Raw genomic sequence first — 25,121 nt, forward strand, 5'->3', positions numbered from 1 at the left:
TGAGTCCCTGATTGAGTTTGTTGTTGAGGAGTCTGATGGTGGAGGGGGAGCAGCTGTTCCTGAACCTGGTGGTGCGAGTCTTGTGGCACCGAGACCTCTTTCCTGATGGCAGCAGCAAGAACAGAATGTTTACTGGGTTGTGTGGGTCCTTGATGATTGCCGCTGCTCTCTGATGGCAGCATTCCCTGTAGATGTTCTCAATGGTGGGGAGGGTATTACTAGGGATGTCCTGGGCTCCATCCACTATCTTTTGCAATATCAAGGCTAAGGCGGGTGATCCAGGGGACCAGAGATGGGAAGCCACCACAGGCAGGTGGGGCCAAATGGGCGTGAGCCCTGCTCTGGAAACCTTCCTGGGGGAATTCCAAGTCATGGCAGAAGAGATGGGATGAGGGAGAGCAGTGTCTGTGACATTTTTTGTTGTCCTGAGCGTTGGCTCCTCCTTACCAGGCAGTGATGCAACCAGCCAGGATGTTCTCCACGGTCCACCTGCAGAAGTTTACGAGAGTCTTCGGTTACATACCGAATCCCCTCAAACACCTTACAAAGCGTAGCCACTGGCAAGCCTTCTTTGCGATTGCGTCGAAGTGGAGGCCCCAGGACTGATCCTCGGAGATACTGACACCCAGGAATTTGACGTTCTTAACCCTCTCCACTGCTGGGCCCTCAATGAGGACTGGGCCGTGTTCTCCTGGTTGCCCTCTCCTGAAGTCCACCATCATCTCCTTGGTTCCTCTTCGCCTCCTCACATCTTCCTCTGTCAGCTTTCCCTTCTTCTTTCTTCAGAGTCTGGAGTCTGGTAATTGGGCAACATTGAACACAAGCCCTTTCATTCTCAAGGTTGTGCCACTCTATATATTCCTAACCCTCCCCACCATTAAAATTCAGCCCTCCATAACCTCGTAATCCTCTTTTCTTTCATCCATGTGTCTAAGGGTCTCTTAAATGCCCATATTGTACCAGCCTTCACCACCTCCCCCGGCAAGGCATTTCAGACACCTCCTCCCTTCACTTTGTAGATTCCTCTGATGTTAGATACTCCCGCCCTGGGGAAACGGTGCTGCCCGTCCACCCTGTCTATGTCTCTCAGAATCTTGTAGACTTCTATCAAGTCTCCTCTCATCCTTCTTCGCTCCAAAAAGTCCCAGCTCTGCTAAACCTGCCTCCTAAGACTTGTTCCCCAACCCAGTCAAGATCCTGGTAAATCTCCTCTGCCCCCTCTCCACAGTGTCCACGTCCTTCCTCTACTGAATACATTATTCCGGGTCGGGATATGAATTACACCCCTACCTGGTTCTCTGCACATGTTCTAGATGCAGTGGGCTGAGAGCAAACAAGGCCTGGGGTGGGGATCCGGCAGGACGGGCAGAATTATTGGGGAGAAATGCTCAGTCAGCATCGATGAGGATTGATGAAGACTCGATAAAGGATCCTGACCTGGGTCCTCAAGGTTCTACTTTATGCACATCAGAAATAGGAACAGGAGTCGGCCATCTAGCCTGTCGAGATCATGGCTGATCTGATGATGGGCTCATCTCCACCTACCTGCTTTTTCCCTATATGCCTTAATACCCCAACTATATAAAAATCTATCTAAACTTGCCTTCAATATATTTACTGAAATCGCCTCAACTGCTTCAATGGGCAGTGAATTCCACAGATTCATCACCCTCTGAGAAAAGCAGTTCCTCCTCATCTACGTCCTAAATCTACTCCCCTAAATCTTGAAGCCCTGTCTTAATCACCAATGGAAACACCTTACCTACCTCAATCTTATCAATGCGTTTCATAATTTTATATGTTTCTATAAGATCTCCTCTCATTCTTCTAAATTTCAGCGAGTACAGTCCCAGATGACTCTTCATAGGCCAACCCCTTGTTCCTGGAATCAACCTGGTTGAATCTCCTCTGGGCAGCAGGAATCCAGCATTTGTAGTTTTCAGTGTTTCTCTGTGTTATACACATAACCCGATGTGACAAACAAGGGCAGGAGCAGTCATAGCCAGAAAAGCACTCACCTAACTTCCCATGCAGGGGACTGTGACATTGAAACACAAATTCAAGTTAATTTCAAGTGGAGATCTTGCTAAAACTTCAATTGCTGTATATACACATGTAATAATCAATCCTGTGTAAAAGTCACCCCCCAACTATTTTTGCCCAGGCTGCCTGCCCATCCAAGCTCCTGATGTCCTGGCCGCGAACTCTCACCCCAGCCGCCCATTTACCGGAGCTCCTGATGCCCTGACTGCGGACCCTCGCCTAGGCCACCAGCCCATTCAAGTTCCCAACATTCCGATCATGGATTCCGGATCTGGCCATCCGAGCTCCTGATGCCTTGAATAACGCAGGTACAAAAGTATGATCCATTTAAAAGTCAATCCCCACCCCCAATTTTGACCTGAAAAATTGGTCCAAAAAACTCACTGATTATGAGTTTATACGGTAGCTTCACCGTGGTGATTCACCCGGGCTCCTATGACAGCGCCTCCTGAACCGTCCGCTCCACCCTTCAACAGCAGCAGGAGTAGGGGAACACTGGCCCTTAGTCACAGCAGAGCCCTCCTTGGAAAGGTAAAAATACACAATAAATGCTGGAGGAACTCAGCCGGTCTTGCAGTATCCACAGGAGGTACCAATGTTTTGAGCCCGAGTCCTTCCTCAAGGAATAACAAATAGCAGGCAGGTGTCTGAATAAAGACTGGGGAGAGAAAGAGGGGGAGATTGGGAAGGGGAGGGGTTCAGACCAACAAACAGTGTGAATTGGAGATGGTAAGAGGAAAGGTGAGAATTGATTTTGGCTCTGTGAAAGGAGACAGGGGAAAAAGGGGGGTGAGAGAGAGAGCATGAAGAGGAGTCACGTGATGGAGTAGTGGCCGGTCGGGGAACTCCAACCCTCTCCAGAAAAGTTTAAAAAAAACAGAGAAAAAGCAAAGGCACAAACACGAAAATTAAAATAAAGTGAAAGTAAAGGTGGGAATAAAATGGCAACGAAGAAAGAAAAGTCGAAAGCAACGGGAAGAAGAGAAGAAGAAAAGACATCGGAAGAAGAAGGTGAAGGCCTTACCTGTCCGAGGAGGCCCACTGTGGAGAGAGAAGCCTGCTCCCTCAGGTCAGTCGAAGTCCCGAGCTCGGGACTACAAAAATGGCTCGCGGAGCCAAGAAAAAGTGCGCAACCATGCATGTGCAAGGAGTCGTGCATGCGCGATGCGCAAGACAAAAAAAAACACTGACAGGAGGGGGGACCAGCTGAGGAGTCGATCTCCACAGCTGAGAATGACAGCCACAGCACAACAACAAGAGGAAAACACAGAAAATAACGAGAATAACGAGAGAAAGAAAGAAGAGAGTAAAAGGAAATCAAAGAAACAACAGATGACCAACCCAGAGGAAGAAGAAGAGGAAGAACACAGAGAAAGTGAAGAAGAAGGGAAAGGCAAGTACATGGATATTTTTTTTTTAAAGAATATATGGAATCAATAAAAGAATGGCAATCACAAGAATTTAGTGAAATAAAAAGAACAATAAAAAGTACAGAAGAAAAAATGAATAGATTAGAGATGGTCATGTCAGATATAGGAAAAAGAGTGGACAAGGTGGAAGAACGAGAAACAGCCATAGAAATGGAAGTAGATGACTTAAAAAAGAAATTAGAAGAATCTAATAAAAAAGTTAAAGAGACACAAGAGCTGTTAGCTCAGAAGATAGATATAATGGAAAATTATAATAGAAGAAATAATATAAAGATAGTGGGCCTTAAGGAAGATGAAGAAGGCAAGAATATGAGAGAATTTATAAAAGATTGGATCCCCAGGGTCCTAGGAAGACCAGAATTACAGGAAGAAATGGAAATAGAGAGGGCACACAGAACATTAGCCCCTAAACCACAACCACAACAAAAACCAAGATCCATTTCAGTAAAATTCCTAAGATATACAACAAGAGAAAATATATTGGAGAAAGCAATGAAGAAAATAAGAGAAGACAAAAAGCCACTGGAATACAAAGGTCAAAAAATTTTTTTCTATCCAGATATAAGTTTTGAACTCCTGAAGAAGAGGAAGGAGTTTAATACAGCAAAAGCGATCCTATGAAAAAAAAGATATAAATTTATGCTGAAGTACCCAGTGGTACTTAAAATAGTTATTCTAGGGTAGCAAAACAGACTATTCTCGGATCCGGAGGAAGCACGAAAATTTGCAGAACAACTACAAAACAGACAGAGAGATGAAGACATGTAACGAGAGCAAAAATGGCCACGAACTATATGTATGTGTGTATATGGGTATATATATATATATATACATATATATATATATATATATATGTGTGTGTGTGTGCGTATGTATATATGTGTGTACATGTGTATATGTGTATTTAAAAGAAAATATATAGAGTTTAGATAAGAATTAATTAGGGAAAGAAAGGGAAGAAAGGAAGTAAGGACCTTTGTTGTAAATTAAAATTAAAATTTTTTCTGGGGGGGGCTGGGTGGGGAGGAGTTATGGTCACTGCGAAATCAGTTGACGCTTGCGAGTGAATTCGCAAATCCAAATGGAGAGGGGAGATGTGGTTGCCCAACAAGGGATAAAGGGCAACTCAGGAAAAGGAGGGGATAGTGGAATTAAAGAAATTTTAGATAGGAGAATAAGGGAAATGTTTGATGTTTTAGAAATGTTGTCTTATAAAGTGTTCAAAACAAGAAAGCAGAAATGGATAAGAAGGAAAGGTGATGATGAGGAAACGGAAAGGAAAGATAAACAAAGTATGAAATGCCTATGTTGAACTATATGACTTTAAATATTAACGGAATACATAACCAAATCAAAAGGAAGAAACTGCTAAATTTACTGAAAAAAGAAAAAATTGATATAGCATTCTTGCAAGAAACACACTTAACTGAAGTGGAGCACAAGAAATTAAAGAGAGATTGGATAGGACATGTAACAGCAGCGTCATATAATTCCAAGGCTAGAGGAGTAGCTATATTAATCAGTAAAAATGTACCAATTAAAATAGAAGAAGAAATAATAGATCCACAGGGAGATATGTAATGATAAAATGTCAGATATATTCGGAGTTTTGGAATTGACTCAATGTATATTCACCTAACGAAGAAGATCAAAAATTTATGCAAGATATTTTTTTGAAGATAGCAGACACGCAAGGGAACATACTAATAGGAGGGGATTTCAACCTTAATTTGGATTCAAACATAGATAAAACTGGGAAAAAAATTAACAGAAAGAACAAAGTAACCAAATTTATAATTAAATCGATGCAAGAAATGCAACTTTTGGATATAGGGAGGAAACAACACCCAAAGGAAAAGGAATATTCATATTATTCGGGTAGACATAAAACATACTCAAGAATAGACCTATTCCTGTTATCAGCTCGTATGCAAGATAGAGTAAGAAAAACAGAATATAAAGCTAGAATATTATCGGACCATTCACCCCTGATATTGACAATAGAGTTAGAGGACATCCCTCCAAGAATGTATAGATGGAGATTAAACTCCATGCTACTTAAAAGGCAGGATTTTAGAGAATTAATTGAACGACAAATTAAAATGTACTTTGAAATAAATACGGAATCAGTGAAAGATAAGTTTATACTATGGGACGCAATGAAAGCATTCATCAGAGGGCAAATAATAAGTTATGTAACCAAGATGAAGAAGGACTACAATCAGGAATCAGAGCAGTTGGAAAGGGAAATAGCAAATATAGAAAAAGAATTAGCAATAAAGGAAGATACAACTAAAAGAAGAGAATTGGCAGTTAAAAAAATAAAATTTGAAACACTACAAACATATAAGGTGGAGAAGAACATAATGAAGACAAAACAGAAATATTATGTACTAGGAGAAAAAACGCACAAAGTTCTAGCGTGCCAGCTTAAGACAGAACAAACTAAGAGAATGGTATTGGCATCAAGGAAAAAAAACAAACAAATCACATATAATCCAACGGAGATCAATGAAAACTTCAGAGAATTCTACGAACAATTATACCAAACTGAAAACGAAGGGAAAGAAGACAAAATAGATGAATTTTTAACTAAAATTGAACTACCAAAATTACAAACAGAGGAACAAAATAAATTAACAGAACCATTTGAAATAGAAATACAAGAGATAATAAAAAAACTACCAAATAATAAAACACCAGGAGAGGATGGATTCCCAATAGAATTCTATGAAACATTTAAAGATTTATTAATTCCTCCCCTCCTGGAAGTAATCAACCAGATTGATAAAACACAAAGCTTACCAGATTCATGCAAAACAGCAATAATTACAGTAATACCAAAGACAGGGAAAGATCCACTCGCACCAGCGTCATATAGACCAATATCTTTACTTAACACAGATTACAAGATAATAGCTAAACTATTAGCAAACAGATTGGCCGACTATGTACCAAAAATAGTGAATCTAGATCAAACTGGATTTATTAAAAAAAGACAAACAACAGACAATATTTGTAAATTGATTAATTTAATTCATGCAGTAGAAGGGAATAAAGCTCCAACAGTAGCAGGTGCTTTTGACACAGAGAAGGCCTTTGACAGAGTAGAATGGAATTATTTATTCAAAGTATTACAAAAATTCAGTTTACCAGAGAAGTATATTAATTGGATTAAAGCATTATATAAGGGGCCATTGGCGAAAGTGACAGTAAATGGATATATATCAAAGCAATTTAACTTAAGCAGATCAACAAGGCAGGGATGCCCCTTATTGTTCGCGTTAGCTATAGAACCACTAGCAGAATTGATAAGAACAGAAAATAAAATTAAAGGGATAAAAATAAAAGACAAGGAATATAAAATCAGTTTATTTGCAGATGACGTTATAGTATACTTAACAGAACCTGAATTATCAATAAAAGAATTACATAAGAAATTGAAGGAATATGGAGAAGTGTCGGTTTACAAGATTAACGCAAATAAAAGTGAAGCAATGCCAATGAATAATGCAGATTTCTCAAAATTTAAGAAAGAATCACCATTTAGATGGCAAATGCAAGCAATACGATACCTAGGCATACAAATAAATAAAAACCTCGGCCATCTATATAAACTCAATTATTATTCACTAATGAAAAAATTACAGATGACTTAGAGCATTGGAAAGACTTACCACTAACACTAATAGGAAGGATAAACTGTATTAAAATGAACATTTTCCCAAGGATACAATACCTATTTCAGGCATTGCCAATACACTTGACGGAGAAATTCTTCAAGGAGTTAAAGAAAATAATAAGGAAATTTTTATGGAAAGGGGGAAACCGAGGATAGCACTAGATAAATTAACAGAATGGTATAAACATGGAGGCTTACAACTGCCAAACTTTAAAAATTATTATAGAGCCGCACAATTAAGATACCTATCAGATTTTTATCAACAAGGGAAAAGCCAGATTGGACTAGATTAGAACTAGATAAAATAGGGGAGAAGATACCCAAACATATATTATATAAATGGGATGAAAAATTGGTACAACTTAGGAATTCTCCAGTATTACATCATCTGCTCAATATTTGGAAGAAGATTCATGTAGAAAGGAATAAAACAAATTACCAATTACCAAAACTATTACTGACGCAAAATCAGTTAATCCCTTTTACAATAGATCACCTTTCCTTTCGAGAATGGGAGAAAAAAGGAATCAAAAGAATAGAAAATTGCTTTTCGGGAAATAAATTATTATCCTTTGAACAAATGAAGGATAAATATAATATAACTCATGATACAGTGTTGGCATACTACCAACTGAAATCCTACTTGAAGGACAAATTGGGAAGCAGTCTGAGGTTACCAGAGGGAAGTAATTTTGAATATGTGATTACAGACACAATGATAATCAAAAAATTTATAACAAACATGTATATTAAACTACAAGAAAAGGAGAATGAGGAAACAAATGGTAAAACTAAACAAAATTGGGAACAACATCTAAACATAAAGATAAAGAAGGAAACATGGGAGAAGTTATGCTCAGGAACTTTGAGAAATACAATAAATACGAGGTTACGTATGATACAATATAACTGGATACACAGGCTATACATTACACCTCAAAAGTTAAATAAATGGGACCCAACACTATCTGATAGATGTTTTCGATGTAAAAAAGAAATGGGAACAACAATTCATGCAATCTGGACATGTGAGAAAGTGAAAACATTTTGGGAAGATCTAAACCAGATATTAAATAAAATCACAAAAAGCAATATACCAAAAAACCCAGAGATCTTCCTCCTAAGTAACATAAAAAACAAAGAATTTGGACTTGATTTGGATGGTGCACAAAAAAGATTTGTTATGATAGCCCTAGCTGTAGCAAAAAAATGTATTATGTCAACCTGGAAATTTGAAGATAACTTGAGAATACAACAATGCTATATAGAAATGAATAAATGTATTCCATTCGAAAAAATAACATATAATTTAAGAAATAATACTACAATATTTGAACAAATATGGGAGCCATACATGAAACACAATAGAGAAAACCTACCGGGGACATCTACCACCTAAAATGACAGAAGGAGAAGAGAATGAAAAGAACTGACTCAGTGGAATTTCTTGTTTATTTTTATTGAGTGACAACATTGTTTGACGGGTTTAATGTATCTTATATTCTGAACTTTAAATGAATGGGAGGGGAGGTAGGGAGGGAGGGAGGGGAGGAGGAAGGGGGGAGAAAACGACACTGTATATATTTGAAAAGGAAAATGTATGTATCTTGATCAATATGGTTTATAGTGTGAAAAATAAAAAAAATTTAAAAAAAGAGAGAGAGCATGAACTGGGGGTAAAGGGGGAAGGTGTTTAAGTCTATGTTTTTGCCATCCAGTTGGATGGAAAGTATTCTGCCTGGATATCGGTGACTAGTGGAGTGCTTCAAGGATCTGTTCTGGGACCCCTGGTCCTTGATTTTTACTAAATGACCTGAATGAAGAGGCAGAGGATGGGTCAGTAAGTTTACAAATGACACAAAGTTTGGAGGAGCTGAAGGTTGTTGAAGGTTACAAGGGGATATAGACAGAATGCAGAGTTGGGCAGAGAAATGCCAGATGGGAGTTCAATCTGGATGTGTGAGGTGATGCATTTTGGAAGGACAAACCAGAAGGTTGAGTATGGAGTTAATGGTCGGTTACTTGACTGTGGATGAACAGAAGAACCTTGGAGTTCAAATCCATACATCCCTCAAGGTCACCTCACAGGTTGATAGGATAGTTGAGAAGGCTGATGGGTCGCTAGGATTCATTAATAGGGGGATTGAATTCAGGAGTAGAGAGGTCATGTTGCAACTCTACAAATCTCTGGTGAGGCCACACTTGGATTATTGTGTTCAGTTCTGGTCACCTCATTATAGGAAGGATGTGGAAGCTGTGGAGAGGGTGTAGAGGAGATTTACCAGGATGTTGCCTGGATTGGAAAATAAATCTTATGAGGCAAGGTTAGCAGAGCTGGGACTTTTCTCTGGAGTGAAGGATGAGAGGAGACTCTACAAGATTCTGAGAGGCATTGTTAGGGTGGACAACCAGTGCCTGTTTCCCAGGGCAAGATCAGCAAACACCAGAGGACGTCTGTACAAAGTAGAGGAAGGGAAGTCAGGGGTAAGTATTTTTTTGTACACAGAAAGTTGTGGGGGCCTGGAATGCATTGCCGGGGATGGTGGTGAAAGCTGGAACATTGAGGGGATTTAAGAGACTCTTACACAGGCACATGGATGAAAGAAAAACAGAGAGTTATGGAGTAGGGAGGGTTTGGTACTTTTTTTTGGCAGGGAATATATGGGTTGGCACAACATCAAGAGCCAAAGGGCCTGTATTGTGTGCTTCATTGTTCTATGAGGTACGTGTGGGTGGTCTCAGTCCAACAGGGCATGTGACCATGGACAGACATGTCAGCAAGGGAATGGGACGAGGAATTGAAATGTGTGGCCACTGGAGATCCACACTATTGTGGCAGACAGAGCCGAGGTTCTCAATGAAGTGACTTCCCAGTCTCTCCGACGTAGAGGAGATCACAACGGGAGCACCGGATGTAGTAAGCGACTCCCGCAGATTTGCAAGCGGAGCGCCGCCTTGGAAATGTCAGTTGTTCCTCCTTCATAGATACACACTGTGGCAGCACATGTTCAACAGTGGATCAGAGTCGGAATCAGAATTTATTATCATGAACATGTCATAAAATTTGTGGTTTTGTAGCAGCGTCACAGAGCAAACATTTATATAAACCACCATACAAAATAAATCAAAATAGTGCAAGAAAACGCGAAAGTGAGGCAGTGTCTGTGGTTCATTGTCCATTCAGGAATCTGTTGGCGGAGGGGAAGAAGCTGGGTGCTCGTCTTCAGGCTCCTCTACCTTTTCCCCAATGGTGGCAGAGTGAAGAGGGCATGGTCTGGGTGGTGGGTGAGGATAGAGGCTGCTTTTTTAAGACACCGCCTCATGTAGATGTCCTCGATGGAGTGGTCGATTGCCTGTGATGTCGCAGGCCAAGTTAACAACCCTTTAGACCTGAGCCTTGGCACCTCCATACCAGACAGTGATTAACAAGAGAGTTTTCGGTGACCTTCTGAATCTCCTCAAACACCTCACAAAATATAGCTGCTGGGGAGCCTTTTTCATGATTGCATCAATGTTCAGGCCCCAGGACAGATTCTTGGAGATGTTGGCACCCAGGAATTTGAAGTTCTTGACCCTCTCCACTACTGGGCCCTCCAAGTCTTCACTGAGTCATGTTCTCCTGACTTCCTCCTCATTTCCCAATCATCTCCTTGGTTTTGCTAACGTTGAGTGCAATGTGTTGGTTTGACACCACTCAATCAGCTGATCTACCTCCCTCCTGTCTGCTTCCTCATTGCTATTTGTGATTCTGCCAACCATGATGTCATCAGCAAACTTGTAGATGGCAATGGAATTGTGCCTGATCACACAGTCATGAGTGTATAATGAGTAGAGCAGTGGGCTAAGCACATATCCTTGGGGTGCACCTGTGTTGATGATCAATGAGGAGGAAAAGTTGTTTCCAATTTGTATTGACTGTGGCCTTCCAATGAAAAAGTCAAGAATCCAATTGCAGAGGGGGGTGCAGAGGCCCAGGGTTTGGAGCTTATTGGCCAGCACTGAGGGAATAACGGTGTTGCTGTAGTCTATGAAGAGCAGCCATATGTAAGAAATAGTTTTTGAGCTGGTCCAGAGCTGATTGGAGAGCCAGCAAAATCGCATCGTCCAAGCAAAGGTCCAGACCTTTGCTTAATTCAGGCCATGACCAGCCTCTCAAAACATTTCATGATAGTAGAAGTTAGTGCTACTGGGCGGTAGTCGTTGAAGAGTTTCTTGGGTACCGGGATGATTGATTCCCTTTGCATCTGCTTCCACCATACACCACCCCTTCTGTCAATCATCCTGCCTCATCTGCTTCCACCAATCACATACCAACCCTGTACCCACCTGTCCATCATCCCGCCCCATCTGCCTCCACCAATCACGTGGTTCCCCAGCTGTCCACCATCCCGCCTCCAGCTGCTTCCACCACGCACCACTCCTGTCCATCCTTCCGCCCCCACTTGCTTTCACCAATCACATGCCGCTCCGATGCCCTCCTGTCCATCATCCGACCCTATTTCCTTCCACCAAACATATGCCAACTCACTGTCCATCATCCCGACCCATCTGCCTCCACCAATCACCTTCCAGTCCCTGCCCCGTCCCACCTCCAACCCCCTCCACAATGGCGGCAGTTCACTTTCTCTCCCTTCACGCTCCCGGTTCCTGTGCAGACACCATGAGCACCCCTTTCCCTCCGCGGACGCTGCCCGACCTGCCGTGCCCCTCTTCTCCTCCGTGATCATCCCCTCCGAATGAAGAAAGACCCCGTTTCTCGTCGAGGAGACGAGACGCCATTGCTAAGGCACATGCGCACTGAACAGTCGTGCCGCCATGCGGGATAAACTCCAAGTCCCATCGGGCGTTGCGTTCACGCGTTGGGAAGGGCTCGCCCGGGAGCGGATGATTTATACCTGGTTCCGGGCACTGCAGAGGGCGAGTTCGGCGGAACGAGAACTGGATCCCGGGCTTTGAAGGAGAATTTCCCCGTCTGCTGGCCGCTCGGCCCTCTCCTCCTGTGTGAGCCCTTCCATTGTGTGCTGGGACCCACGTTGTCCGTGCAAGGCCGCAGCCGGTGCGTTTCAATCCGGGACGGGCTCGATGCACGGGTATTCCCAATAAGGGATAGGCTGGAACAAACAGAGATTAGAATCTTTTCTTATTATCCAGCAGCTCAGTCAATCTGCGGTAGGTTGCAAGATATTCGTGCAGACAAGAGGCCGAATGGCCTTGTGCGCCGTAGTCACGAGGTATGGGATCCAGGGAACCTTGGCTGAGTGCATTCAAAATGGGCTTGCCTGGAGAAAGCAGAGAGGAGTAGTGGACGGAAAGTTTTCTGTCTGGAGGTTGGTGACTAGTGGAGTTTCCCCCTGCTCTTTGTGGTTTTTATAAATGTCCTTAACGAAGAGGCTGAAGGATGGGTCAGTAAAGCTCCTTTCACACTTGCCAGTGATCCCCAGGAATCAAAAGCCAATCGTCCTTTCAAGTGGCAAGTGTGAAAGCAAAATCTGCTCAACGCTGGCATCGGATGACATCATTTTACGCTGGGGATTGACGCCCTCGACCCCTAGATCAATCCCCGGCGTTTGCAGATTATGGTGTTGAGATCGGTCAAGTGTGAAAAGGGCAATCGCTTCTCTCTTTTGCATGCTATGTCATGCAAGCACTTCTTATTAAAGGTAGAACAGACCAAACGCCGGGGATAGACCCTTGCAAGTGTGAAAGCGTTCAGTGTCCCGATTAGGAGTGGTCTAGTGTGGAAAGGCCAAACCCCACCCCATTCCTATCCCAGGATGCTGAATGGCCGATTTAGTGGGTTGCAAGTGTGAAAGGGGCTTAAGTTTGCAGATGACACAAAAGTTGGAGGAGATGTGGATGGAGCTGAAGGTGGTTGAAGGTTACAAAAGGATATAGATAGGGTTAGGGTCGGTGCCAAGTGGGGGCATCCGTGCGCATTGCCCCCTCTCAAGTGAGGTGCTGTGTCCTCCCATATGGTCATGGCCTTCACTCGCCATCAGACCCACCCCCACCCCCTCCAGTGTCACTACCGAGCATCAAGCCTCACTAGCAGCTAATGACGCTTGAATCCATAAAAGCAGTGCCCTCGGCATCTACATTGTAGGGGCAAATGACGGTAACAACGCCCCCCCTCGCTGAGCGAGTCTATGAGCATTGCACTCTGGCCCCCCAACTCAGTAATGCCCCCCACTAACACGTTCTGGTGCTGATACTGGACGGGACTTCTTTGGCTTGGCTTTGTGGACGAAGATTTATGGAGGGGTATGTCCACATCTGCTGCAGGCTCGTTGGTGACTGACAAGTCCGATGCGGGACAGGCAGGCACGGTTGCAGTGATTGCAAGGGAAAATTGGTTGGTTGGGGTTGGGTGTTGGGTTTTTTTCCTTTGTCTTTTGTCAGTGAGGTGGGCTCTGCAGTCTTCTTCAAAGGAGGCTGCTGCCCGCCGAACTGTGAGGCCAAGATGCACGGTTGGAGGCAATATCAGCCCACTGGCGGTGGTCAATGTGGCAGGCACCAAGAGATTTCTTTAAGCAGTCCTTGTACCTCTTTGGTGCACCTCTGTCTCGGTGGCCAGTGGAGAGCCCGCCATATAACACAATCTTGGGAATGGGAAGGCGATGGTCCTCCATTCTGGAGACGTGACCCACCCAGCACAGTTGGGTCTTCTGGGACGGGACTTAGAGTTGGGCAAAGAGGCAGATGGAGTTCAATCTGGATAAGTGTAAGTTGATGAATTTTGGAAGGACAAACCAGAAGGCTGAGTACAGGGTTAAAGGACAGATACTTGAATGTGGATGAACAGAAGGACCTTGGAGTCCAGATCCATACATCCCTCAAGGTCGCCTGCCGCACAGGTTGGTAGGATGGTTAAGAAGGCCTATGGGGGGTGTGAGGGCAATCTGGCTGCGATATCTGTCACCCCATTGATCGTGAGGGATGATTCAGCTGATCTGGCTGGCTAGGCGGGTATCACCCTTCCTTCACAGCTCCATGTGCATCCCTCCCGAAGCTCAGAGCTCGGTCGCAGAGGATAGTCCCCTAGAAGAGGACCGCTCCGCCGGTCTAGGGTATATGACGTAGCTACTCCCCTGCTTGTCTAAACCTCAAAGAAGGCCTATGGGATGCTGGGCTTCATTAGTTGGGGGATTGAATTCAGGAGTAGAGAGGTCATGTTATAACTCTACAGATCTCTGGTGAGCCCACACTTCGAGTATTGTGTTCAGTTCTGATCACATCATTACAGGAAGGATGTGGAAGGTGTGGAGAGAGGGCAGAGGAGATTCACCAGGATGTTGCCTGGATTGGAAAATAAGTCTCATAAGGAAACTTTAGCAGAGCTGGGATTTTTTGGAGTGCATAAGGATGAGAGACTTTAAAGAGGTCGAGAAGATTATGAGAGACATAGTTAGGGTGGACAGACAGCACCTGTTTCCCAGGTCAGGAATAGCAAACACCAGAGGACACGTGTACAGAAGTTTAGGGGGGACGTCAGGGGTAAGTATTTTTACAAAGAGAGTTGTGGGGGCCTGGAAACCTTGCCAGGGGTGGTGGTGGAGGCTGGAACCATATAACCACTTACAGCACAGAACGGGCCAGTTCGGCCCTACTAGTCCATGCCGTAGCAAATCCCCAACCTCCTAGTCCCACTGACCAGCACCCGGTCCATACCCCTCTAGTCCCCTCCTATCCATGTAACGATCCAGTCTTTCCTTAAATGATCCCGCCTCGACCACGTCTGCCGGAAGCTCATTCCACATCCCCACCACCCTCTGCGTAAAGAAATTCCCCTTATAATTTTCCCCCTTCAATCTTAAACCATGTCCTCTAGTTTGAATCTCCCCCTTTCTTAATTGAAAAAGCCTATCCACATTTACTGTCTGTCCCTTTTAAAATCTTAAACACCTCTATCAAGTCCCCTCTCAATCTTCTACGCTCCAGAGAAAAAAGCCCCAGTCTGCACAACCTTTCCCTGTAACTCAGACCCTGAAATCCTGTCAACATTCTCGTGAACCTTCTCTGCACTCTCTCTATTTTGTTTATATCTTTCCTATAATTTGGTGACCAAAACTGTACACAGTACTCCAAATTTGGCCTCACCAATGCCTTGTACAATTTCATCATAACCTCCCTACTCTTGAATTCAATACTCCGATTTATGAAGGCCAACATTCCAAATGCCTTCTTCACCACACCATCTACCCGAGTATCAGCCTTGAGGATACTATTTACCATAACTCCTAAATCCCTTTGTTGCTCTGCACTCCTCAATTGTCTACCATTCAATGTATATGACCTATTTAAATTTGCCTTTCCAAAATGTAGCACCTCACATTTATCTGTATTAAATTCCATCAGCCATTTCTCAGCCCACACCTCCAGCCTTCCTAAATCACCTTTTAATCTACGGTAATCTACCTCACTGTCCACAACACCACCAATCTTTGTGTCATCCGCAAACTTGCTTATCCAATTCTCCACCCCTACATCCAGATCGTTAATATATATAACAAATAATAGTGGACCCAGGACCGAACCCTGAGGAACTCCACTAGTCACCGGCCTCCAATTGGACAAACAATTTTCTACCACTACTCTCTGACACCTTCCATCCAACCACTGCTGAATCCATTTCACTACCTCCTTATTTATACCTAATGCCTCCACCTTTTTTCCTAACCTCCTGTGGGGAACTTTGTCAAAAGCTTTACTAAAGTCCAAATAGACAACATCCACAGCTTTCCCTTCATCAACCTTTTTTGTAACCCCCTCGAAGAACTCAAATCAGGTTTGTCAAGCATGATCTACCCCTGACAAAACCATGCTGATTACTCCCTATCAATCCCTGTACCTCCAAAAATTTGTAAATAGCATCCCTTAGAACACTTTCCATCAACTTGCCCACCACAGACGTCAGACTTACAGGCCTATAATTCCCAGGTTTGCATTTGGACCCTTTCTTAAACAGAGGAACCACTTGTGCCACCCTCCAATCCTTTGGTACCACCCCCGTGGCCAGTGACATCCTAAATATCTCTGTTAATGGCCCTACTAACTGTCCACTAGTCTCCCTGAGTGTCCTAGGGAATATTTTGTCCGGTCCGGAAGATTTATCCACCTTTATCTTTTTTAACACAGCCATCACTACCTCCTCGGTTATCCTTATATGCTTCATGACCTCCCCACTATTTTTCTTTACTTCAAATGTTTCAACATTTTTTTCCCTAGTGAATACCGAGGCAAAGAAATCATTCAAAATTTCCCCCATTTCCTCAGACTTCTCACTCAGCCTACCCTCACCATCTACAAGGGGTCCAATTTTATCTCTCACTAATCTTTTACTTTTAATGTACTTATAGAAACCCTTTGGATTTATTTCTACTCTGTCAGCCAAAGCCTCTTCATGCCTTTTTTTGGCCTTTCTAATTTCTTTCTTAAGATTCCTTCTACACTCCTTGTAGTCCTCCTTTAACTTCTCAGCTCCCTGCTCTTTATACCTCTTGTACACCTCCCTTTTTCTCCTAACCAAATTTCCAATATTCCTCGAAAACCAAGCCTCCCTATGACTTCCAGCCTTTCCTTTGATCCAGACTGGGATATAAGTACTCTGTACCCTCAAAATTTCTTTTTTGAATATCCTCCATTTTTCATTAACATCCTTACCTGAAAATATCCTGTCCCACTCAATACTCCCCAAATCCCTTCTTATTCCTTCTAAATTTGCTCTTTTCCAATCCAGAACCTCAACTTTAGGCCCCTCCTTGCTCTTCTTTAAAATTACCCTAAAACTAACAGAATTATGATCACTAGACCCAATTGGTTCTCCAAAGTTAATGTCCGCTACCTGACCTAGCTCGTTCCCTAACAGGAGATCTAGTATTACACCATCCCGAGTCGGTTCTTCTACTAACTGATTTAGAAAACAATCCTGAACACATTTAATGAACTCCAGCCCATCCAGCCCTCTAACCGTATGGGTATCCCAATCAATGTGTGGGAAGTTAAAATCTCCCATGATTACCCTATGATTTTCACACATATCCGTTATCTCCCGACAAATTTGTTCCTCTAATTCCCTTGGCCCATTTGGTGGTCTGTAATACACCCCTATTAGCACCCTCTTGCCTCCTCCACCCCTCAATTCCACCCAAACAGCCTCACTGGTCGATCCCTCCAGACCATCCTGCCACCTTACGGCAGTAATGTCCTCCCTAACAAGCAGAGCAACTCCTCTTTTTTTACCCCCTGATCTATCACATCTAAAACAAATGTATCCCGGAACATTAAGTTGCCAGTCCTGCCCCTCCTGTAGCCAGGTCTCACTAATTGCCACAATATCATGACCCCAAGTATCTATCCATGCTCTCAGCTCATCTACCTTGTTCACTATGCTTCTTGCATTAAAATATATGCATCTCAGAGAATGACCCTCACATATATTCTATTTTTTACCTTCTACCCTAATCTCCATCCTACCTTTGTTATCTTTTTTATTCCTAGCGAGGTGGCCATACTCCCTGGACACTGCTCTCACCCTCTATTCCCCACCCCCCTGCCAAACTAGTTTAAACCTTCCCCCACAGCTCTAGAGAGAACATTAGGGACATTTAAAAGTCTCTTAGACAGGTACATGGATGAAAGACAAAATAGAGGGTAATGGGATAGGGAGGGTTTACTATTTTTTAGAAGGACTATATGGGTAAGTACAACGTTGAGGGCTGAAGGGCCTGTACTTTGATGTAAAACAGATAAGGTGGCTTTTTTCATTCACAGCCCAGTCATTTAACTCATGCGGTAGATTTTTAGATAACAGTGCAGACAAGGGGGCCAAATGGCCTCTCCTGCACTGCAGACCTGCACAGTATTTTATTTCAAGTATCTGTTGCAAGTACTGAAATACAGAGGGTGACGGGGAGGGAGGGAGGGAGGGCTGGTGAAGAGGGAGGGGCCATGGGAGTGGCAGAGAGAGAGAGAGAGAAAAGGGCAGTGAGGAGCAAGTGCTGCAGAAACCCTGGAGAAGGAGCTCTGTGGGAGGGGGGTGGTGAGGAGGGGGTGGTGGTGTTGAGGGAGGGTGGAATTGAGGGAAGGGGCATCCAGGAGGGAGGGGACGGCGAGGAGAGAGGGTGGCGGGGAGGGTGGGGGTGACCAGGTGGGAGGGTCGGCCAGGAGAGTGATGGGGGCAACCAGGAGGGAGGAGTAAGTGAGGAGGGAGGGGGTGGCCAGGAGGCTGGGGGGCAGTGAGGAGAGAGGGGTGGTGTGGAGGGAGGAAATGGCCAGGAGGGAGGGAGCAGCAAGGAGGGAGGGGGTAGTCAGGAGGGAGGAGTAAGTGAGGAGGGAGGGGTAAGTGAGGAGGGTGGGGGTGGTCAGGAGGGAAGAGTAAGTGAGGAGGGAGGAGTAAGCGAGTAGGGTGGGGGTGGTCAGGAGGGAGGAATAAGTGAGAAGGGAGGGGTAAGCAAAGAGGGTGGGGGCGGTCAGGAGGGAGGGGTAAGCAAGGAGGGAGGGGTAAGCAAGGAGGGAGGGGGTGGCCAGGAGGGTGGGGGGCAGTGAGGAGGGAGGGGTGGCATGGAGGGAGGGGATGGCCAGGAGGGAGGAGTAAGTGAGAAGGGAGGGGTAAGCAAAGAGGGTGGGGGCGGTCAGGAGGGAGGGGTAAGCGAGGAGGGAGGGGCTGGCCAGGAGGGTGGGGGGCAGTGAGGAGGGAGGGGTGGTGTGGAGGGAGGGGATGGCCAGGAGGGAGGAGTAAGTGAGGAGGGTGGGGGCGGTCAGGAGGGAGGAGTAAGAGGAGTAAGCGAGGAGGGAGGGATAAGCAAGGAGGGTGGGGGCAGTCAGGAGGGTGGGGGGCGTGGAGGGAGGGTGGGGGGCGTAGAGGGAGGGGATGGCCAGGAGGGAGGGAGCAGCAAGGAGGGAGGGGGTAGTTAGGAGGGAGGAGTAAGTGAGGAGGGAGGGGTAAGTGAGGAGGGTGGGGGTGGTCAGGAGGGAGGAGTAAGGAGGGAGGGGTAAGCGAGGAGGGAGGGGGCGGTCAGGAGGGAGGGAGCGGCCATGAAGGATGGGTAAGTGAGGAGGGTGGGGGTGGTCAGGAGGGAGGAGTAAGCGAGGAGGGAGGGGGTGGCCAGGAGGGAGGGGGTGACGAGGAGGGAGGGGGTGACGAGGAGGGAGGGGGTGACGAGGAGGGAGGGGGTGACGAGGAGGGTGGGGGTGGCCAGGAGGGAGGAATGTGCCGGGAAGAGGAAGCTTCATCATCCTCGATTTAACCCTTTATCTTCCCCGACCCTTCGGCCCCTCTTCTAGCCTGTGCCAGCAGGCAGCCAGCACATGATCTCAGCCAACTCCACTCGGAGGGCATTGGCATCCCTCGCCATGCAGCGGCCTGTGGAGACCATCCTGCGTGCCAAGCTGCAGAGCGACCTGTCGCCTTCCCACCTGGAGGTGGTAAATGAAAGCCACCGGCACGCCGTTCCCCTGGGCTCCGAGACTCACTTCAAGGTGGTGGTGGTGAGTCAGAGGTTTGAAGGGCTTCCTCTGCTCCAGCGACATAGGCTGGTGAACAAGGCCGTGCAGGAGGAGCTGGCCACCACCGTGCACGCCCTCTCCATCGTCGCTAAGACTCCACAGCAGTGGGCCGCTGATCCCCAGGTCAGCAGGAGCCCCCCATGCCTGGGAGGGTCCAAGCACCATGCCCCCCCGACCCGGGACCTCTGACCCCAGTGACTAAGGAACCCACCCAACTCTGGCAGCTGACCTACCAGCTATATTCGCAGCCAGGAAGCCATTCAGCCCGCTGTCCCTGTATTCCCCCCCCCCCCCCCCAGCTCCCATTTACCTACTCCTATTTCACCTCCCTGGTCCCCGTTGCCTCTTGCTGGGCAGAGCAAGGGGCTCTGTGGCTGTAGGACAAACAAGCGGTTGGTGGTGACTCGAGGCGAGGAACCCAAGTGGGCTGCTGGTGACTGCGGTCAAAGGACTCACTCCAGGGTTGTGGTCTGCTGGAGGACTGCCTCGAGACTGATGAAAGGGCACCAGGTATCGGAACTGGGATGTGACAAAGCGCTGGAGGCTTCCTGATCGTGTCGGAGGTTTGGATCTGGAATTCAGGCTGATGGATCGAATGGGAGTCTGTGCGGCTGCAGAGGGGGCTGGAGGTGAAATCCATGGACACTCAGTGGGTGGGTGGGTGGGGTGGGTGGGTGGGGGGGGGGCTCTCATTTGCTTCTCTGACTGTAAGTGGCACTGGGGAATTTCTGCCAACAACAATCTGACTGGATTAAAGGAAATTTTGTGTAACATCACATTTTCAGCTTTATTACACGAAAATCAATGAATAAACCCAGCACTAGAGGTTCTCTGCTTGGTGTCCAACCGTGGCTGAGATCCCTGGTCCAGTTCTCTGCCCCTGGGAGCAGGCCCCTCTGCCCATCGACCTACCCCCATCCTCTGCAAGCTCTCTCTGATTCACGTCCTTCCGTCCATCCTCAGCCCCTCCCTCCATTCACACATTCCCTCACCCCCTTGACGTCACCCACTTCTCGTCTCCCCCACCTCCCTCTTACTCCTCATCCCCTCTCCTCTCTCACCGCACCTTCCTCCCTCCCCCGCGGTGGGGGAGGGGGGTTCAGAGGCCCCTGAGATACATCATCTACCTCTAGATGCCAAGACTGATGATAATTCTCCATTTTGTGATTAACAACTTGGATGAGGGGGGTAGAAGGGTGGGTTGGCAAGTTTGCAGAAGACACAAAGTTTGGTGGTGGTATGGATAGTGTATAGCAGGGATCTCCAAAGTGGTCGATATCAACCCCTGGGGGTCAATGGGATTTTCCAAAGGATTGATAAATGCTGGGGGGGGGGTGTCAGTTGAATTTTTGTGATGAAAAGCAGTGGTGGGACAACGGAAAATAGCACTGATGGTGGGGGTAGCCAATCTTTCATGAGACCGGGCCTCAGTGGCTGCCATGTTGCATTTGACTTTGGCCTTTGAATAATTTGAGAGTGAACAGAAGATGGACGAAGCAAAAATGTGTGTCCCACCCCATCCATCACTGGAATTCCATGCCTGGAGGTCGATCAAGTATCCAGGAAGACGGGGGGGGGCGATGGTCTGAAAGGTTTGGGGACCCCTGGGTTAGAGGAGTGTGGAAGGGGATAGGGTGCAGAGCTGGGCTGAGAAAGGGCAGATGGAGTTCAATCTGGAGAGGTGGGACATCCACTTTGGGAGGACAAACTCCAAGGCAGAGTACAAGGTTAATTGCAGGATTCTTGGTTGTGTGCAAGAGGAGAGAGTGTGTGTCCACAGTTCCCTGAAAGTTGCCTCACAGGGGGACAGGATAGTTAAGCTTATGGGGGTGTTGGCTTTCATCAGTCAAGGGGTTGGGTTTAAGAGCCGTGAGGTAATGATGCAGTTCTACAAAATTCTGGAGAACAGTGTCCAGTTCTGGTCACCTCAGTATGGGAAAGACAAGGAAGAGTGCAGAGGAGATTGACCAGGATGTTACCTGGTTTAGAGAGTGTGAATAATGAGCAGAGATTAAGGGAGCTGGGGCTTTACTCTTTGGAGATGAGGAGGGCGAGAGGAGACATGATGGAGGTGGACACGATATTAAGAGGAATAGATGGAGTGGACGGCCAGTGTTTCCTTCCCAGGGCACCACTGCTCAATGTTTAGAGGGCATGGCTTGAAGGTCATGGGAGGAAGGTTCAAGGGAGATATCAGAGGAGGGTTTTTATCCAGAGAGTGCGGGGTGCTTGCAGCACATGACCTAGGTCAGTGGTGGAGGCAGGTACATTGGTGGAATTCAAGAGATGACTGGACAAGCACATGGAGGAACTTACAGGGCAAGATGATGGGGGAGGCAGGGGCTAAAGGCCAGCACAACATTGTGGTCCGAAGGGCCTGTACTGTTCTACAAAATGATAAATATTCACAGTTGCAGTTAGTACAAGAGAAAGCAAGTGGGCCAAGGTTCTGTTCGGGGTTAGAGTGGAACAGGGAGGCTGTCAGAACAGGGAAATGTTGGAGGAACTTGCGGCATCCACAGAACTGACATTTCGGGCCTGAGACTTTCCTCGGGGTGTGAGTGAAGAAAGAGATGGGCATGTGAATTAAAGGCTGGGGAAAGAGTCTTGACGAACAGACAAAGGGTGTTGGTAAAGACACGATGGGTCACACAGTGGACTTCATCGAGCAAAGAGAAAATACAAGTGAGCAACTTCTCAGGGTCGTCAAGGTGCAAGCAAAGTGTCGGTAGGCACCTGAATGAAAGGGCAGGGTGGGGGGGGGGGGGGTGGTTGAGGAGCACCGGCCCACAGACAGGAGGTAATGGGTCAATAATGGAGGGGGGCACAACAATAAACAGGGGGGAGCAGCTCTGTGAATGAGGAGGGAAGGGGGTGGAGAGCTGGAGGAAAGGAGACAGAGGGAGGGAGAGGGAACGGGGAGAGGTCGATGTTAATGCCATCTGGTCGGAGAGTTCTCAGGCAGACAAAGTTCCTCTGATTTACGGATGCTCTTGGTTTGACTGTGCATGAGGTCACGGGGGGACGTCAGCGTGGAAGTGGGGCGTGATGAAGGTGTGGAGAGAGAGCGAGCTGGGGGAAAGGAGATGGGGAAGAAAGGGGGATGTTGATGCCATTCTGTTGGAGGGAGCCCAGATGGAAGATGAGGTGTCGTTCCTCCAATGTGCAGATGGTCTCAGTCTGGCGGACAGATACGTCAGCAAGGGAATGGGCCAGGGAACTGGAATGGGTGGACATTGGGAGGTCCACACTATTGTGGAGGACAGAGCCGAGCTGCTCAATGAAGTGACTTCCCTGTCTGTGTCCAGTCTTTGACGTGGCTGAGACCAAACAGGAGCACCAGACCCGGTAGATGGGTCCTGCAGATTCACTAGGAAGGGATGTTCGGGGCCCCAAATGGTGGTGAGGGAGGAGGTGTGGAGCCAAGTGGAGCATCTCCTGGAGTCAGGGGTAGGGTCCGTGCAGGGGGGGGGGGGGGGATTGGTGGGGAGAGAGGAGTCATGGAGGGAGCAGACCCTGCAGAAGGCAGGAGATGTGTCCAGAGTTGATTGGATTATTGTTGCTTCATTCAAGAGCCTGATCACTGTTGAAGGGGAAAAAAAACTTCCTGAACCTGGAGGAGCTGGACTTCAGGCTTCTGGACCCTTTGCCAGAGGGGGAGCAGTGAGACGAGGTTGTGACCAGGGTGGCTGGGGGATCTTGACCATGTCAGCTGCCATCTTGAGGCAGCTCCTCACCGAGATGTCTTCACTGGATGGGAGGTCGGTTCCCGTCTGCAGCCTCCTGCGAGCCTGGCCGCTCGAGTTGCCAAACCAGGTTGCGATGCAACCAGTCACTGAACGTCCTAAAGCGATGCCAGGGAGGTTCGATGGAGGATCCGGCGAGAACTAGAATGTGGATCGTGCTGGCGGAGTTTGACAGGGCTGCAGAGAGCCAAGGTTCAGCGGAATGTGGGCCAAACAAGGGCCAATGGAATAGCTCAGGCAACACAGATGAGTTGGGCAGGACTCTTACATTTTAAAATAATTAAATTTTTAAAAAACATTTTGCTTCCTGAACACCATTGGGTGTATTTTATGGATTATGGGCTGCTGATCACGAAAATCACCTTAAACATTTCCTATCACGTACCGTTTATCAGCTATAACCTATTTTTGTGACTACCTGTTATATTTTAAGTCGTCTTCGAGCAGACAAGGTGCAACATGTCGTTGAAAATTCATTTCCTGCGTCTGCATGTGGTCTCCTTCCCGGCCGATCTCGGTGCAGTCGGTGATGAACACGGTGAAAGGTTTCACTGGGACATTGTGACTGTGGAAAAGCGGTATCAGGAACTGGAATCCATCAACGCTGGCTAACTATTGTTGGACAAGGACATGAGAGGCATCAGATGCTGAGTACAAATGAAAATCAGCAGCAAAACATTTTTCAGTGTTGAACTAATGCAACGTGTCAGCATCATGATGCGATTAAACAGGGTAAATTCAATAAAAGTTAATTTAATGTTTCTCCAACTTCCTACATGATAGAACAAATTTTTAATATTTATAAATTTAAATTAGACATACAATATGGTAACAGGCCCTTCCGGCCCAAGATTAACCTACAATCCCAGTATGTTTTGAAGGGTGGGAGGAAACCAGAGCTCTCCGGGGGAAACCCACGCAGACATGGATTGGAACCCCGGTCCCGGTCATTGGCGCTGTCCACTACACGAAATCTGAAATGATCTTTGTGTTCAGCTTGAAGTTGTCCATCGTAATCCCCAATTTTGTTTCAGGAAGCAAACCTTTTGAAAAACTTTATTGTCCAGTGTTATCGCCTTCTGTACCCTAGAACCACTGCAAAAAATTCAAACCCGTCTCATGGTTATTAATTCTTTAATTGTGCTACAATTTGAAGTGATTTTTGAGCCAGGTTCTTGGCATTTTTTAAAATATTATACAAAATGGTTTGTTCCGACACATCACGGGAATTCTGATATAACCTGAAACTACACGTCAAATCTCCAACTACAACAAGTGTATACACTGACATCGACCTCGATACAAGGAACATCACAACAAAGTGCACAGAACTCACACGCGCGCTCGTGCGCGCGCGCACGCACACACACACACACACACACACACACACACACACACACACACACACACACACACACACACACACACACACACACACACACACATGCACATTGTGCCTAAATCTACATCACTTGGTAGGAGGGAACTGCACTAGGTCACAAAGGGACGTGGGCTGGAAAGAAAACCAGGAGCTGGGATCCACAGCTTTGGACAGGCCCTGGGGCGGGCTGGGGAGGGGGGTGCAGGACTCCTCCACCCTCCAAGAGTCTCCCAGTCCCTTGGGTTTGCAATTGAGTCCTGTTCCCATCTTCTCTCTCTCTTTCTCTCAAGGTTGAGGCCCAAGCACACAGGTGGCATAGAAAAGCCCCCCCCCCC

At 46.5% G+C, this 25,121-nt stretch overlaps 1 protein-coding gene across 3 annotated transcripts; it reads left to right on the plus strand.

Annotated features, from left to right (window-relative positions):
- Positions 1–11,999: 11,999 nt before the first annotated feature.
- bola1 (bolA family member 1) lies at positions 12,000–20,308 on the plus strand. Of its 3 annotated transcripts, none has more exons than XM_069940588.1 (2): positions 12,000–12,211; positions 19,438–20,308. In XM_069940588.1, the coding sequence occupies exon 2, from the start codon at positions 19,462–19,464 to the stop codon at positions 19,846–19,848; it is 387 nt and encodes a 128-aa protein (XP_069796689.1). In that variant the 5' UTR covers positions 12,000–12,211; positions 19,438–19,461; the 3' UTR covers positions 19,849–20,308. The 3 variants fall into 3 exon arrangements, with proteins under 3 accessions (XP_069796689.1, XP_069796691.1, XP_069796692.1); XM_069940590.1 differs by lacking the exon at positions 12,000–12,211 and adding an exon at positions 12,234–12,324; XM_069940591.1 differs by lacking the exon at positions 12,000–12,211 and adding an exon at positions 12,366–12,482.
- Positions 20,309–25,121: the final 4,813 nt, after the last annotated feature.

Source organism: Narcine bancroftii, chromosome 5 (assembly GCF_036971445.1).
Source record: "Narcine bancroftii isolate sNarBan1 chromosome 5, sNarBan1.hap1, whole genome shotgun sequence".
In the NCBI taxonomy this organism is placed as follows: domain Eukaryota; kingdom Metazoa; phylum Chordata; class Chondrichthyes; order Torpediniformes; family Narcinidae; genus Narcine; species Narcine bancroftii.